General features: G+C 33.3%; 1 protein-coding gene across 2 annotated transcripts; it reads left to right on the top strand.

Annotated features, from left to right (window-relative positions):
- The first annotated feature begins 10,723 nt into the window (after positions 1–10,723).
- On the top strand, positions 10,724–12,838 carry LOC137931975 (actin, cytoplasmic A3a). 2 transcript variants are annotated; one of them, XM_068775495.1, is made up of 3 exons: positions 10,724–10,827; positions 11,350–11,710; positions 11,797–12,838. In XM_068775495.1, the coding sequence occupies exons 2-3, from the start codon at positions 11,361–11,363 to the stop codon at positions 12,575–12,577; spliced, it is 1,131 nt and encodes a 376-aa protein (XP_068631596.1). In that variant the 5' UTR covers positions 10,724–10,827; positions 11,350–11,360; the 3' UTR covers positions 12,578–12,838. The 2 variants fall into 2 exon arrangements, with proteins under 2 accessions (XP_068631596.1, XP_068631597.1); XM_068775496.1 differs by lacking the exon at positions 10,724–10,827 and adding an exon at positions 11,058–11,074.
- Positions 12,839–14,307: the final 1,469 nt, after the last annotated feature.

Below are 14,307 nucleotides of genomic sequence, written 5' to 3'. Positions count from 1 at the left end.
TTATGACAAAATTTAAAATATATAACAATTTAATTGTACAGGATGATTGACTATAGGTGTTAAAGCTTTAAAGGGATTAATGTATAACTTTTTTGTCAGCAAAAAGCTTTAAAAATTGTACACCTGTTTTAAAACATCCTGTGTGTAAAGTGATCACTTTGAAATATGTTACGTTAATATGTTTTATTCTATTGGAATTCTACAGGTCAATAACTTCTAGCATTCATTTATCCGAATTTAGAAAACGCTGTTTCTTACTTTATTATCATTATGTTATTTATCATTAATAAAAACCAATGATACTAATACTAATGAGTGTACCTATACACCAATCGACAGCAAATGAGCTATACATTCATCACTTCATAGCTTTAACACCTATAACTACACACGCTGTATATTGTGAAACTACCTGAAGAAACGTACAAAATTAACGGTAGTGCTCAAGGTAAAAGTATAAAAAAATAGTAATCTACGTTCGTCCCGTAATGAGTCGTATCAGTTCTAACAAGCATGAGAATTAAACGTCCAACTCAAAAACTAACGTCCGTAAACACGTTATAATTACCGTGCGTCGCTTTCACACCGCCACATGTCTATTAAAAATACAGCAGACTCGATCGTAATGAACCCACGCGTTGGGTTCACTGACACAGTGATGTATTGGGATGCTGAAAAAAGTTTCTAGCCTTCTCCATTGTACAAAGAGTTTAATATCTTAGAATACATTAAATATTTTCAAATAGCTGGCCTAACGGAAATCTTCATGCATTTTACGTTACTATGATAAAAGCTTCTATAATATATATTCTTCTTGAATTGACGATCATGATTTATAAATTTTATTAGACTTATTATAAAAAAATATTAAATTTATTTAGGTATGTGTAATTTTTGGTATAATCTGTGGTGATTACGGATGACAAATTTCATTACAAATAATTGAAGAATTTGTACTTAGAGGTTATGAAAAACAATGTGCTGCGATGTTATTTATTGTAAAGATATCAAAAAGGAACAAGGAAACAAAAACATTTGATGTCGTTTGTACTGAGAACAATAATAATAATACAATTTTTATTTGGTTTAATTAATTTGTTGACCGTTAGAGTTTAAATTATCTTTGTAAAAAAAAATTAGTCTAGTCTGCCAAAATGTAAAAGTAACGAACCACGTTACCAATTCGTGTAATTCTTTTAAATTATCTTCTTTAAAGCACTAGAAAGGTTCTTATGGACTAAAAAAACTTGCTAGGAAAATATGTCATTTTAGGATGAAACATGTAGAGTTCGTTCGAGTGTCAAAGATTGACAATAGCGTATCAAAGATTAGACGTTTTAAAAAAATAAATATGTCATTTTAGGATGAAACGAATCAAAATGTCACATAAAGCATTGCAGTGAAAATTGAATTGAAATATTATTAGTGCTTCAGTGTACATAATAGTAAACTTATTTTAGTAAGTAACTAACGTTTATTATTAATTAAAAAAACATTGCGATCACTCTAAAACACGTGCAGGCTAACAATTTTTGTCAGAAAGAAGTCTGTCGAAGCAGTTATAAAGTTTGCCTTCATATCGATCATTCGTAAGTCATCACGTAAGTCAATTTGTTATCGTAATATTATCAGACAAATATTTAGGATCTGACGTAACTTCTTAATTTACGCAACTACGTCAACGATGTTGGTGTTCGTGATAGCAGATGGTAGGCAGAATACTGGAGTTGCATGATTAGCGAGAATGTTACATAATATATTATAGCTAAAGTGTAGATTACGTTGTACTTTAATATTGCCACTTTTTTTAATTACAACGTTGTTTTCCATTACATTTTTTTAGTGGCACGAACCGTGCGGCGACTTTTGTCATGTTTTTGAAAATGATAACAACAATATCTAAACACTTATCATTCGAATTAAGATATGCATTATGATTATTAACAATGAACAATCATAGTGATTAGTGTTCCACTCCAATAAATTAAGTTAAAATAAGATATTCTATTTTTGGCAATGATTCTGATGAGGTTTTTAATTATTTATACTCTGTGAAAACGAATATTCATTTATCGATTGTTATTATTATACATGATACTCAGCTAGAGCTTTTTGGATTTTTTTAACAATTTATAAACCCGAAGTAATATCTAATTATCGTTTTTTTTTAATTAAATACATAGTCATAGGTTATACATATATTTATCATTAAATATTACTCAATTTAAACACAATATTTAATCACTACGACAGCAATATTGAAACGATCGAGTGCCAGTGTAACGTTATTTCACAAATTGCATTTTGGTGAATAAGCCCAGAAATTAACCTACTTAGATCGCTTTCTTTTTATCATAAGATTGTGACTCATCTGGGCGTGTTTCCTTGAGTTATGGATAATCCTTGAAAGCAAATACAACGCTTTAGTACAAATAAATGGCTATTTTTATTTGACTTGGTTTATTTTGCCACACAAGAGACATTTGCAGATTCTGTGTGTTAGAGGTGAGGGCGCTGAGGGCTATTAGCCTTAACCTGTCAACTGCCTATGGACATATCTGTCCGAACGCCCCGGATGCGTACGGGTCAGATCTGCCCGTAAATAAAGTAAGCTACATTATATCGAATCACCTTAAAAATAAAGTTTAAAATCGTTTGCTCTGAATACAGACCACAGTATCATAAACAATAACATTTCATTTATCACTTAATAATAATCGTTCCCGATACTGACAGTCGCGTGTTGCGGTAAACGAAGGGTTAAATCTCCTTTAAGGTAGTGAAACTTGAAGGCTCCCTAGAAAGCCTTAGCTTATGCCGCTACATATTACAATTCCAATGATGTTCAGGAGACTGAGCTATTAGATTGCATAGGCAGACACTCCATCGAGGGACCATGTTGAAACGCCACCTCGAAGACACCAGAGCTCAGGTTATCACTCCTCGATAACTCCCACTTAACACTTCGACTTAAGGATGCCCGAGAAAGCCGAACTTCATCTTAGTTGGTTGCCTTTGCCCCTGGTTAACATTACAACTACTTCGAAAGCGTTAACGCTGGGAGATGTTGCAGAATAAATTCTAGCAACGCTTCTATCTGGATATGGAAGTGGGTGCACATGATTAATTAGGGGGGCTTTGACACTACTGCTCAGATAAATGTGTTTCATCAAATACCTTTACTACTAAACATCAGAAGAAAACGTAAACAGATTTGTATACTAAAAGCGTCATCAATTTTGATGAAGATAACCAAAATTGTCTTAATAATTGCATAAGCCCAGCAATATTGACTTTACTATACCGTTTAAGACGAAGATAATCAAATTATTTATAATTGAGCACTTAATAAATTGAAACGCAGCAATGGTATGTAAATATAATTCTAAAGAATAAGGAAAATAAATAATATTCCAATGGACGTGTCGACGACCGAGTGAGAAATAAAAATGATTCAGTTTCCGGTTGCGCTGCTTTTCCTGTAAACATGTGTTAGTCGTCATGTTTTATGTTACAAATAACAGACAGACAGACTAAAGTTTGTACTATTATTTGAATTTACTTGACTGTACTAGACTATATATTCGGAAAGCTAACAGTGATAGCGACGTATTTAAAGGCACCACGCACCATTTACATGTTGTCGCTCATATGTGGGTAATACTAAAAGTAATTACAATTCCAAAAATTATATAATTAAAAAATAGACACTTAATTTAAATATTGATTCCATTGTTCTATCTATTGTCGCATCCTGTAAAACCACTGAAAAGCAGAGGGCCCATTCTTCTTTGAGACATTCAGAAGTATTTTCTGCGCCTTTGCACCCGCGGAATATCTGCAAATGCCACTGGAGCAGCAGCACACTGCAAGTCAGCTAACAAAAAATGGATGCATCCTTTATTTAATTTTGAAAACCGGACGAAATTCTCTTTACAGACTTTTGTTATCTAGTTACAGAGTCTTTCTAATATAAAATCGTGACTAGACATGAATCTGTAGATGTCATTAGCCCAGTAACAACTGTTGCTAGTTACAACGCTCTCGAAATGGAACCGAGTAATACGCTTGCGTACTAATATTGGCGACAGAAGCAAAGGCGTGGCGGTGCTATTTACCCAGACAGACTATATAGAAAAGAGTATATACTTAAAAACAGATGGTAACAGAAATTTTTAAATTGGATTCATTTCATTTCAAATAAAGAAGCATGACAATGAAAGAAAAGGTAACCAAAAGAACAGGCACATAAATGAAAATCTAACTTAAATAAAATTTTTAATATATTAAATTAATAAATTACTAATTACAGAGTGTTCTATAAGTCAACCTTAAACCGAAAGTGGGTAATCGGAAGCTAGAATTTTGTTTTTCACTACGGCCAGTTATAGTTAAAAGAAATAACTACTAGTATATCGATTTGCTAAAATTGCTATTGATTTTTTTAAATCATGCTGTAGCAGTATGATTTTTTATCTGTCGTTTACAGAATAATTACGGTGAATGTGAAAATTGATTACAAAATCAAGGATTTATAAATGTAGTCAAAGAAATAACATGACAGTGTACCTAGCAATTATTTGTTTGATAATTTTAAAAATATATAACATAGATATATCAAGAAAATTGTACCTTGTAAAACAGTACAGTAACGTTACATCCATTATAATGTCAGAATTCCTTTCCTTTCTAGTTTAGAATAAAAAAGTTAGCAGAGAGAGCTCAACATGATCCAACGCTTAAAATCATCTGAAGCATGATGCGGCTTGATGGAATGCGTTCAAGTAACCGAGACAGATGTATGAAGAATTTAATATAACTTGATTATGATCTAGTCCAGAACAAGAGCAGTAATTTTTAACGAAGCTGATTCGTAATTTGCAAAAATTTTCTAAATATTCTTATCAAAAAGCGTATCGTTTATTTAATTCTACTTAATTCTTTTTAATTTTTAAAAATGATAGATCGGTATTCATAAAAAAATTAACGGACGATTAGTAATAAATTACATATATCTGATATTGTTTGATAAGCCGCACCCATAATGGCTCGATAACGCATACAAGTAAATTTGCGATATTATTTACGATACCATTCACTTTTAAAGCATTGATGCTTTGTTTTTGAAAAGGTATTTATAATATAATAGCTATAGGTTTTAAAATTCTTAATATTATAATATGTTATTGGTATTTAAATTTCTTAAGCTTGTTTCTTACGCCCAATATATATTTAAAAACATACTATTTATACACCAAAATTTAAATTCTTTTATACGTTGTATAATAATGACAGACACATGGTTCATAACTCCTAAATTTCGTCTTAAAAATAACCAAATCTTTCACGGGTCTGGTAAAATTCCTCGAGATGTATGACCTTCCATTTCTTAGTTTTAAATCTAAAATTAATAAAAGTTTATTATTAAATAAATCTTACTCAAGAAATTCTAGTTAAATGAAATACGTAGAACTTGGTTTGTTGACTTATTTACATGGTGATGTTATAATGATACATTAAGTATTACTTAAAAAAAAAAAACAGCAACTGTTGAATTTCTGTGCCGGTGGTAGATAACTTTTTATAACAATCGATGATTCAAAAAGTGCTTGTAAATGCCTGCATAAATAAAGATAATTTGACTTCTTTTTTAATATTTGAGAGTTAGATGAACGTAACTTACATTGTTGCGTAGTATCTGTGTGTTCGATGTTCTTTATTTGAATGAGTAATAAAGGGATACGCGTAAGGCGATTTTCGTCACCAATTTCAAAGATGACTCATGTACAAATGTAGTTGCGATGACTAATAACGGACCTTTATGGCCAGTGTTCACATAGAAAACATTGGACTTGTTTTTATATTAAATCGAGACTTATAATTATAGACACAATATTAATATATTATTGTGGTTAATTTGAAATATATAAATTTTTTTTTCATATTTTTAAAAGCCAAAAAAATTTTCTGATTTATAAATAAAACATGTCAATTTAATCAAATTAAATTTTGATGAAGGATAGTGGAAAACTATGTCAAAAAATGTTCGTTTTTGTTATTAAATATAAGAACAAGATACATGATAAGTATACCAAGACATAGCGGTATTATAAGAATATATAAAATAAATAAAAAGATAGCTCATAAAAACGTTTAGTCTGAATTTATTATAATAACGGTAAATCTGAATTTTAAATGATCAGCAAGGATAGCAAACTCGCCCGCAGTTTTTAAACGCGATTTTATTCGTTTTCGCATCGAAATTATATATATCGAGATATTTTAATGAACTGTCGAATAATTTTTCCTTATAAAATTTGCATGTCCGGTACTCCTGTACTATAATGGAGTTTAGAAGAGTTAGCGTTGTGTAGCATCATTCTGATACATATTTATATGATACTGATTTGTTTGGTAGCATTAACAATTGCCAAAGAACTAATTTAAATTATTAACGCTCAAGGGTTACTTAGAAACTTCGACTTGGGCTCTTACATAGTTATTTCACTGGATTGGGACTTTTAAATAGCTTGAGTGAACGCTCCATGGATACTCCTTTTGGTGAAAGGACATCGAAGAAGAATTTCGGCATGGACTGTCTCTCAAAACGTTTAATATTCACATTCGAGAATGCGCAAGAGTAAAGCTTGGTACGATAAAATTCAAGGTACGGCGGAATACATCTTTTATTAACTTGAATTTGAACCATTTCTGATGATAAATACCTCAGACCCGAGCAGACCAAGCGAATGAAACTCAGCGGAACGAACTATGTAAACATTTTTTGGCAATAATTTAAAATTACTTATTTAATATAAAATCATACCCAGTGTTGTATAATCTATTATTTACAGTGTAGTATAATCTATTATTTACAGTGTAGTAACCCCCAGCACACCAACGTTATTTGACATTTCTCTTACATTTAGCAATGAATGCTCATCATGCTCGAAGCAGAACCTAAGGTGCGTAAAATTTGTTTTTGTTGCTTTCCTGGCAATAACAGTAATGTTTTTGTGGACACAATATGGTTCATACACATATTGTGAAGTAACAGGAAATATTTTGTTTTTTTTTTTGGTTTTTTCTCTTACAGGATCGATTCTTATTATTTGTATTGTAAGACTAAACTATAATAGTACAGCATTTCAGACTTACATGATGTTTGGAAATATTTGGATACGTTTTTACTGTAACAGTGCCGTTTTACTTTGCATTTTATTAATACATATGTACTTTCTTTTCGAGTTGTAGTCGTGTGAAAGAGCCTTAAGGCGTGAAGTATGAGTCAAACGCACGACTCACCCCATGCGACGCTGCATTGCACAGGGGGCGAATAAAATCGATACTCTCAGACAAGAGCGGGCTTTATATAAACATTCTACATGTATACAGAATGTATTAATTTGGGTTCGCGGAGGGAGTCCGACATATTGATTTATTATGTCTGCCACCCAAAATGATTACTTTATCTGTGGTCATATTAAAATGGTGCATTCGAGTTTATCTACTACGCTAAAAAATATTAAATTCGATATTTCCAAATTTCAAGTATAAAAACTGTAATTATTGATTTATTACTTTAAGAGCTTATAAATAAATTGAACGGAAAGAGTTTCTAATACAAGTTAAGTAAGTTCTACAAAGTAATGTAATATCACACTTATTAAATTATTTAAAAAAATAAGTAGAGTAATTAGAAAAAAGTATATATATCTGAAAATATCATAACCTCAAACTCCATAACAATTAAATCCAATGAATTGCAATAATTTTGGTATCCCTAGTATTTTCGTAAGTTTTTATTGCGGTCATAAACTTACAAATATTCGAAGCTCCCACCGACATTACGGTTTATCAACCCTATGTACGAGTATATTTTCTTCTGCTTGAGTTTGAACTTTTCTCCAATCTAGAGAAAGTAGTAAAAGTAGAATTGCTGATTTAAGAAAATATAAAATGTAAATGGAAAAATACTATTGTTTCTTTTTATTTTTTTAAGTAATCACTTCATATATTTATTTATTGGCTAGTTCAATTATCCCGTTGTTAATCATCCCACCGTCATCCCGTAGTTAGTTGTTATTCGGATATCTCATAACAGTTTCTTTAACAATCTTTCTTGAAGACATTTTGAGTTTCAATAAATAACAGCAAATTGGTCGTAGTTCTAAATTCAATTTTAATTTTTTATCTCCGTACAAGTACTGCTAATGACCGTTGAAGTAGGAGGCTAGAGCCAAGCGTATTTCTTTCAGCAACATTACTGCATACCATTATCATCATCATTTTAACTATAGGGCTTCCATAGATAGACATAGGCTTCCCTCAAAGACTTTCAAGAGGAACGGTTGCGGTATACACTCCAGAATCATAAGACCCCAGCAACCATTTATTCTGCGCGCTATGTGGCCTGCCGACTACCATTTCAAGTCGTCAATTCCCTGAGCTATGATAACTACTTTTGATTGTCTACGAATCTCCCCTTTCCTGATTCGTTCTCTTTGAGAAATCCCAAGCATCACTTTCTCTCGTTGTGAGTCAGCTCATTGAGAGGCTGTAAGTCGTAATAAGGCTAATGTATAACGCAGTCATCAATTTGGAGTCATATTTTGAGACCTTAGAAAATTTATGACAATTATTCCGACTCGTAATAAAGTACAGTGTAAAAGATTCAAAGGGGTGAATGTACAGCTTATTTATCAGCAGATAACTTTGAAGCCTTTACGCCTATTTCCAATCACACTGTAGTGATAGTCTGAAATATTTAACATTTATTTAGTTGTTTTTTTTTAATGTGACTGGCTAGTAACATTTGGCTGTACAAAGTCAACACGTAAATATAGAAAACAATATCTATTTTTTATTAAAATTTATTTTTATTTACATATTTAATAATTCATTTAAATATTAACTAATTTAATAGTAATCCGAAATAACAGCAAAAGAGACACGATTACCCCTTTAAGTTTTTACACCTATAAACAATCACCCTGTGTAGATTTAAATGTCTTAAAACATTTTTAACGTCTTTGTAGTTTTGAAGGAAGATGATTTAGACCGTAATAACTAATTAGTTTAAAACTGCGAACTCATAGAGAAAGCACTGAGAAATTGCGGTGAAATGAATTCCAAACGCCTCCTATCACTGGCAAGAGAATACCGTTCACACTTTAATAAGACGTCATTTATACAGTTATAGCGTAGAAAATAAAGTGAATGTGTATGTTTGTTCTGTTACCCGCATAATTCTCGTTTTTTTTTTTTTTATGGTAGAACTACTCTAATTTATTGCTCTAAGCCGTGTAATGTTTGCGCTTCTGAAAGCCTTTAATAAAATAGAGAATATCTTTTGTTATTGTTTTTTATTATCTAAAGGTTAAGTTAAAATCAGATAAATCTAATTGATCAGGTAAACACAATAAGTTTTCATTGATCTAATTAATACGGTACTCCCATAACAATTTATTTATTTCAAGTAGGCACGGCAACAGCAATACATGCATGCATACACACGCATATCATTCATAGGCATACTTTACAACTGAACAAATCAGAAAACAATATTAAAATGCTCTCTAAAAATAGGAAAGAATTTCTTGTATTTTAAATTAAATATAGTCAGGATTTTATATTCTCGTTACAGTGATATTGTACAAAAAAAAAAAACGATGAATCTACACATGGTTATTATAGTAAAATAACATCATTATGCAAGATATGGATCGACTTATTACCTAATAATAATTACTACAACATTGTATCAAAAAACTGTATACACGACCGCAGTTAAATATATGTTTTTGTGACACACTTTTAGAACACATCTTTATAAATTTAAATTCAAATTCTCAAATTCTTTATTCAAATTAGGATCAAATCACTTATTAATGTCACGACGAGTCTACCACCTGTTCGAATGAAAGATGCTTCTAAGCTGAGAAGAACAGGCCAAAGAAACTCAGCTGGATTATGTATTTTTAAAAGAATAAAAAACTGCATATTTAATTAACAATAAAATAGCCAAACAAATTCCCCAGGAGTGCTATCTGTTGTCATTTACAATGTATAAAAGCACAAAAACGTTCAATGACAATTCTTTTTAATCTATGAAATTTCTGCAAATTCTCTGTGATTCTTCGGCAAAAGCGCGTATCTTGCCTATATAAATATTTAAACTAGATGAACTCCTGCCTTATCAACCGCTACATTTCTCAAAATAAGTCTCCAGTCACAAAAATGAATACAGTTCAGAAAGATTTATTTAGCTTTCAAGGTCGTATACATTAATTAATTGCTTTTCGTTGTAATAATAGTCCTTATTTTTTATACTCTGTATTAAGTTTATAGGAGGATTTAAAAAAAATATATTTTTAATCTGTTAGCCCGAAAATTTAATGACGATATTTGATCGATTGAAAACAACACTTCATTGTATGTATTTGGAGTCATTAGTTTGAGTAATCAGTACGTGGTATTTATGAAAATAAGAATTACTAGTAAGTACGTCCATATTACGTGGCCTCTCCGCATTGCGAGCGCAAGTGTAAGTCGGCCGCTTACATTGATAAGACGGTATTATCAACGTTTATCAAGGCATCACCTTATCATATCATAAGCATGTGAACACAGCACCTTTACCATATATGGTTATGAAATTTAAGCCGACCGAGTAATGGTGGGGGTTTTAATACATTCGATAGTACGTGAAATCTGATAAGACGCGTTTTATATACTTTATCCTCACGTACAGTTCCTCATTTCGTGTTGAGTGCTGGACGTAGCAGGCGGTCGTACTAGTTCTTATATTTATATTTTATATAATAAGTAAGTTTTACCTGTTTTGTAATAAAAATTAAATAGGGAAATTAATTAAAATAAAATCAATAGCAGTGTTGGAAAGTTTTTGCAACAATACGGTATCTAATTGTGATATTCACGGTGTTTACGTGATTCGGAACGGTTATGTAACGATTATTTAGTGAAGTGGAACATTTCTTTTTGCGGTTGCTTTGTTAGTCGCCCCGTACTTTTGTTCTTCAATTACATCTGTTTACAAAACAGTGGAAATATTGTATGAACGTTGTATTTATGTGCGAAAGGTTTACGATCTTCAACTGAAATACTTTTTTAATAAACTAAAATGATTAATCCTTAAATATGTCGGTTTTTTTAACAATGATAAGTTTTTTATTTTGAGCCAGAAAACATTATCTTTGAATATATTGGTCTGCGTATATGTATTTCAGTTATCTTCATGATAAGATAGTATGAAAAAGTTAGCCAAATTAATAGCAGTTAGTAAATTGTGATAAGTGGTTGGTACATCATAAATTATATTATTTTCAGACTAATTCACAATGTGCGACGAGGAAGTTGCCGCGTTGGTCGTGGACAATGGTTCCGGAATGTGCAAGGCTGGATTCGCGGGCGACGATGCGCCGCGCGCCGTATTCCCGTCGATTGTGGGCCGTCCTCGTCACCAGGGCGTCATGGTCGGCATGGGACAGAAGGACTCCTACGTAGGCGACGAGGCGCAGAGCAAGAGAGGCATCCTTACGCTCAAGTACCCCATCGAGCACGGCATCGTCACCAACTGGGATGACATGGAGAAGATCTGGCACCACACCTTCTACAATGAACTGCGTGTCGCGCCCGAGGAACACCCCGTGCTGCTCACAGAAGCTCCCCTCAACCCTAAGGCTAACAGGTAGGTCGACATCATGTCCCCGACGAAGTATTGATGCCATGTGGCCCCTTCTGATGAACTCTTTTGACCTTAAACTTCACTTGCAGAGAGAAGATGACACAGATCATGTTCGAGACCTTCAACACACCAGCCATGTACGTGGCCATCCAGGCTGTACTATCGCTGTACGCGTCCGGTCGTACCACCGGTATCGTGCTGGATTCCGGCGACGGTGTCTCCCACACGGTACCTATCTACGAAGGGTACGCCTTACCCCACGCCATCCTTCGTCTGGACTTGGCTGGTCGTGACCTTACCGACTATTTGATGAAGATCCTCACAGAGCGTGGTTACTCCTTCACCACCACCGCCGAGCGAGAAATCGTTCGTGATATCAAGGAGAAGCTCTGCTACGTAGCCCTCGACTTCGAGCAGGAAATGGCCACAGCTGCTTCCAGCAGCTCCCTCGAGAAGTCCTACGAACTTCCCGACGGACAGGTCATCACCATCGGAAACGAAAGATTCCGTTGCCCAGAAGCTCTCTTCCAACCCTCATTCCTGGGTATGGAAGCTAACGGAATCCACGAGACAACCTACAACTCGATCATGAAGTGCGACGTGGACATCCGTAAGGACTTGTACGCCAACACCGTACTGTCCGGCGGTACCACCATGTACCCGGGCATCGCTGACCGTATGCAGAAGGAGATCACCGCACTCGCTCCTTCCACCATGAAGATCAAGATTATCGCGCCCCCGGAGAGGAAGTACTCCGTATGGATCGGCGGGTCCATCCTCGCGTCACTGTCGACCTTCCAACAGATGTGGATCTCGAAGCAGGAGTACGACGAGTCCGGCCCCTCAATCGTGCACAGGAAGTGCTTCTAATTTCTAAATGCCAAGTGAGACTATTCCTAATTTATGATGCCCTACACCGAGATCTCGACCCGGAGGCTCAAGCTACGCTTGTAATGTGTTGTATAAGTGAAGTATTTAACTAGGTTGTAAGGTATCGTAATATGCATATTACGTAAATTGAAACGGATCGTTATTGCTTCCGTTGTTGACAAATGATTTTTATTAATTTATTGAATGTTACTAACCTTTAACATTTTTAATAAAAGAAAAAAAATTATGTACCGGTATAAATATGGAGTTTTCTTGTCGAATGCAGATTCCGTTTCATTGCCGCTTTCGAATGAGAGCCGATACCGTTTTAGCCGGACTGACACACAAACGAAGCACAAATCTCCGCATATTTTAACACGGAGTGTTTCTAAAGCGTGGCCGTGGATCGTGTCTTTTTTAATATCTTAATTATTCTTATACGGTAAGGTCTTTCAAAAGTAGGGCAGTGAGATAGAAGAATAAACATAAATCCTTGACGCCTAAATTTTGACTTTAAAAAGGTAACAAATCTTTCATCACTGTCCGAGTGCACGCATATCATAAAGTTCCACGACCAACTACGACAACGAAAATAAAGGTTATACCTTCCTTTTCTTAGTTCTAATTTTAAAATCAAAAGTATATTAAAATAAATCGTGTTAAAGCATTCGAAAGTTTGGTTAGTTTACCATTTACCTGTTTGATTCCGCTCCGTGAACTCAGTACCGATGAAACTGTAAAAGCCTTAGCGCTAACAACATTAACATTTTCAGAAACAATGCAATACACCTGGTTGATATTATAATATATCAACATCAAAAATTGTAAAATTTCTTTTAAAAAGAAGTTGTTGAGTTTCCGGCCTGCTCTTCTCAGCAGATCAAAATTACGAGTTGGTAATAGGTTACTTCTTATGATGTTAAAATTTTCGATGATTCAAAAGTCAATTTAAATGCCTACGAGGATAAATATTTTTTGAATTTGAATATCTGAGAAGTAAAAACAGGTCAGAATGACACATCGGTATAAAAAAACTACATTTTTATGATGGTATTGACATAACTAAAACTTTTATTGATAAGAATTTTAATAACTTATGTTACACAACATAATCATATGACTCTTCTTAAGAAACAAGCATGAATCATATCTTGCGGGTATTGACTGGTTGTCTTCTCAGTTTAGGTAAATACTGCTGTGATAATATCGATATATATCTTTTGACGTAATGTTATTTTATTAAACTTTTAAGATCAATTAGCAACAAAACACGGATGTGATATAGAGATTACTGCAAATGCTCACATTACGAGATAATAAATAGTTCAATCGAAGTATAATATATATAAAAAAATATATTTATGAACACAAATAATTGCGCGTTGTTAAGAATCTAACTTAAATATGTTGCATCTCAAAAAAGGTTTATAACCGTTAATATAAAAATACAATGTAAGAATATGTTTGTTATAAATAATATCACATCAAATGTAGACCTTCACTTCGCAGAACTCGAAACAGTGAATTTTTAAACAATGACGTGGCAAGTAAATCCCGCCTTGAATGCCATTTTGGAAAAAAATCTTCAAATACAATAAGAAGGCGATTTATTAGAGTAAACTATATATTTGAGATAAATTTGCATTAAATAGTCCATGTGCGATAGACAACCCAATATTTACTTTTTTACGTCACATCTCATAGAGATTACTGTCAACGTATTTTTTAAA

Source organism: Battus philenor, unplaced genomic scaffold (genome assembly GCF_028537555.1).
Source record: "Battus philenor isolate CCGP_79_NKW_IND1 unplaced genomic scaffold, ilBatPhil1.0.hap1 SCAF_9, whole genome shotgun sequence".
NCBI lineage: Eukaryota > Metazoa > Arthropoda > Insecta > Lepidoptera > Papilionidae > Battus > Battus philenor.
This window is presented reverse-complemented; position numbering and strand designations above follow the sequence as displayed.

Bases quoted from the DNA above. Each gene is read 5' to 3' on its own strand.
- LOC137931975 (XM_068775495.1), top strand. From the start codon at position 11,361: ATGTGCGACGAGGAAGTTGCCGCGTTGGTCGTGGACAATGGTTCCGGA. The intron at 11,711-11,796 runs GTAGGTCGACAT...CTTCACTTGCAG, and splicing joins CTCAACCCTAAGGCTAACAG to AGAGAAGATGACACAGATCA.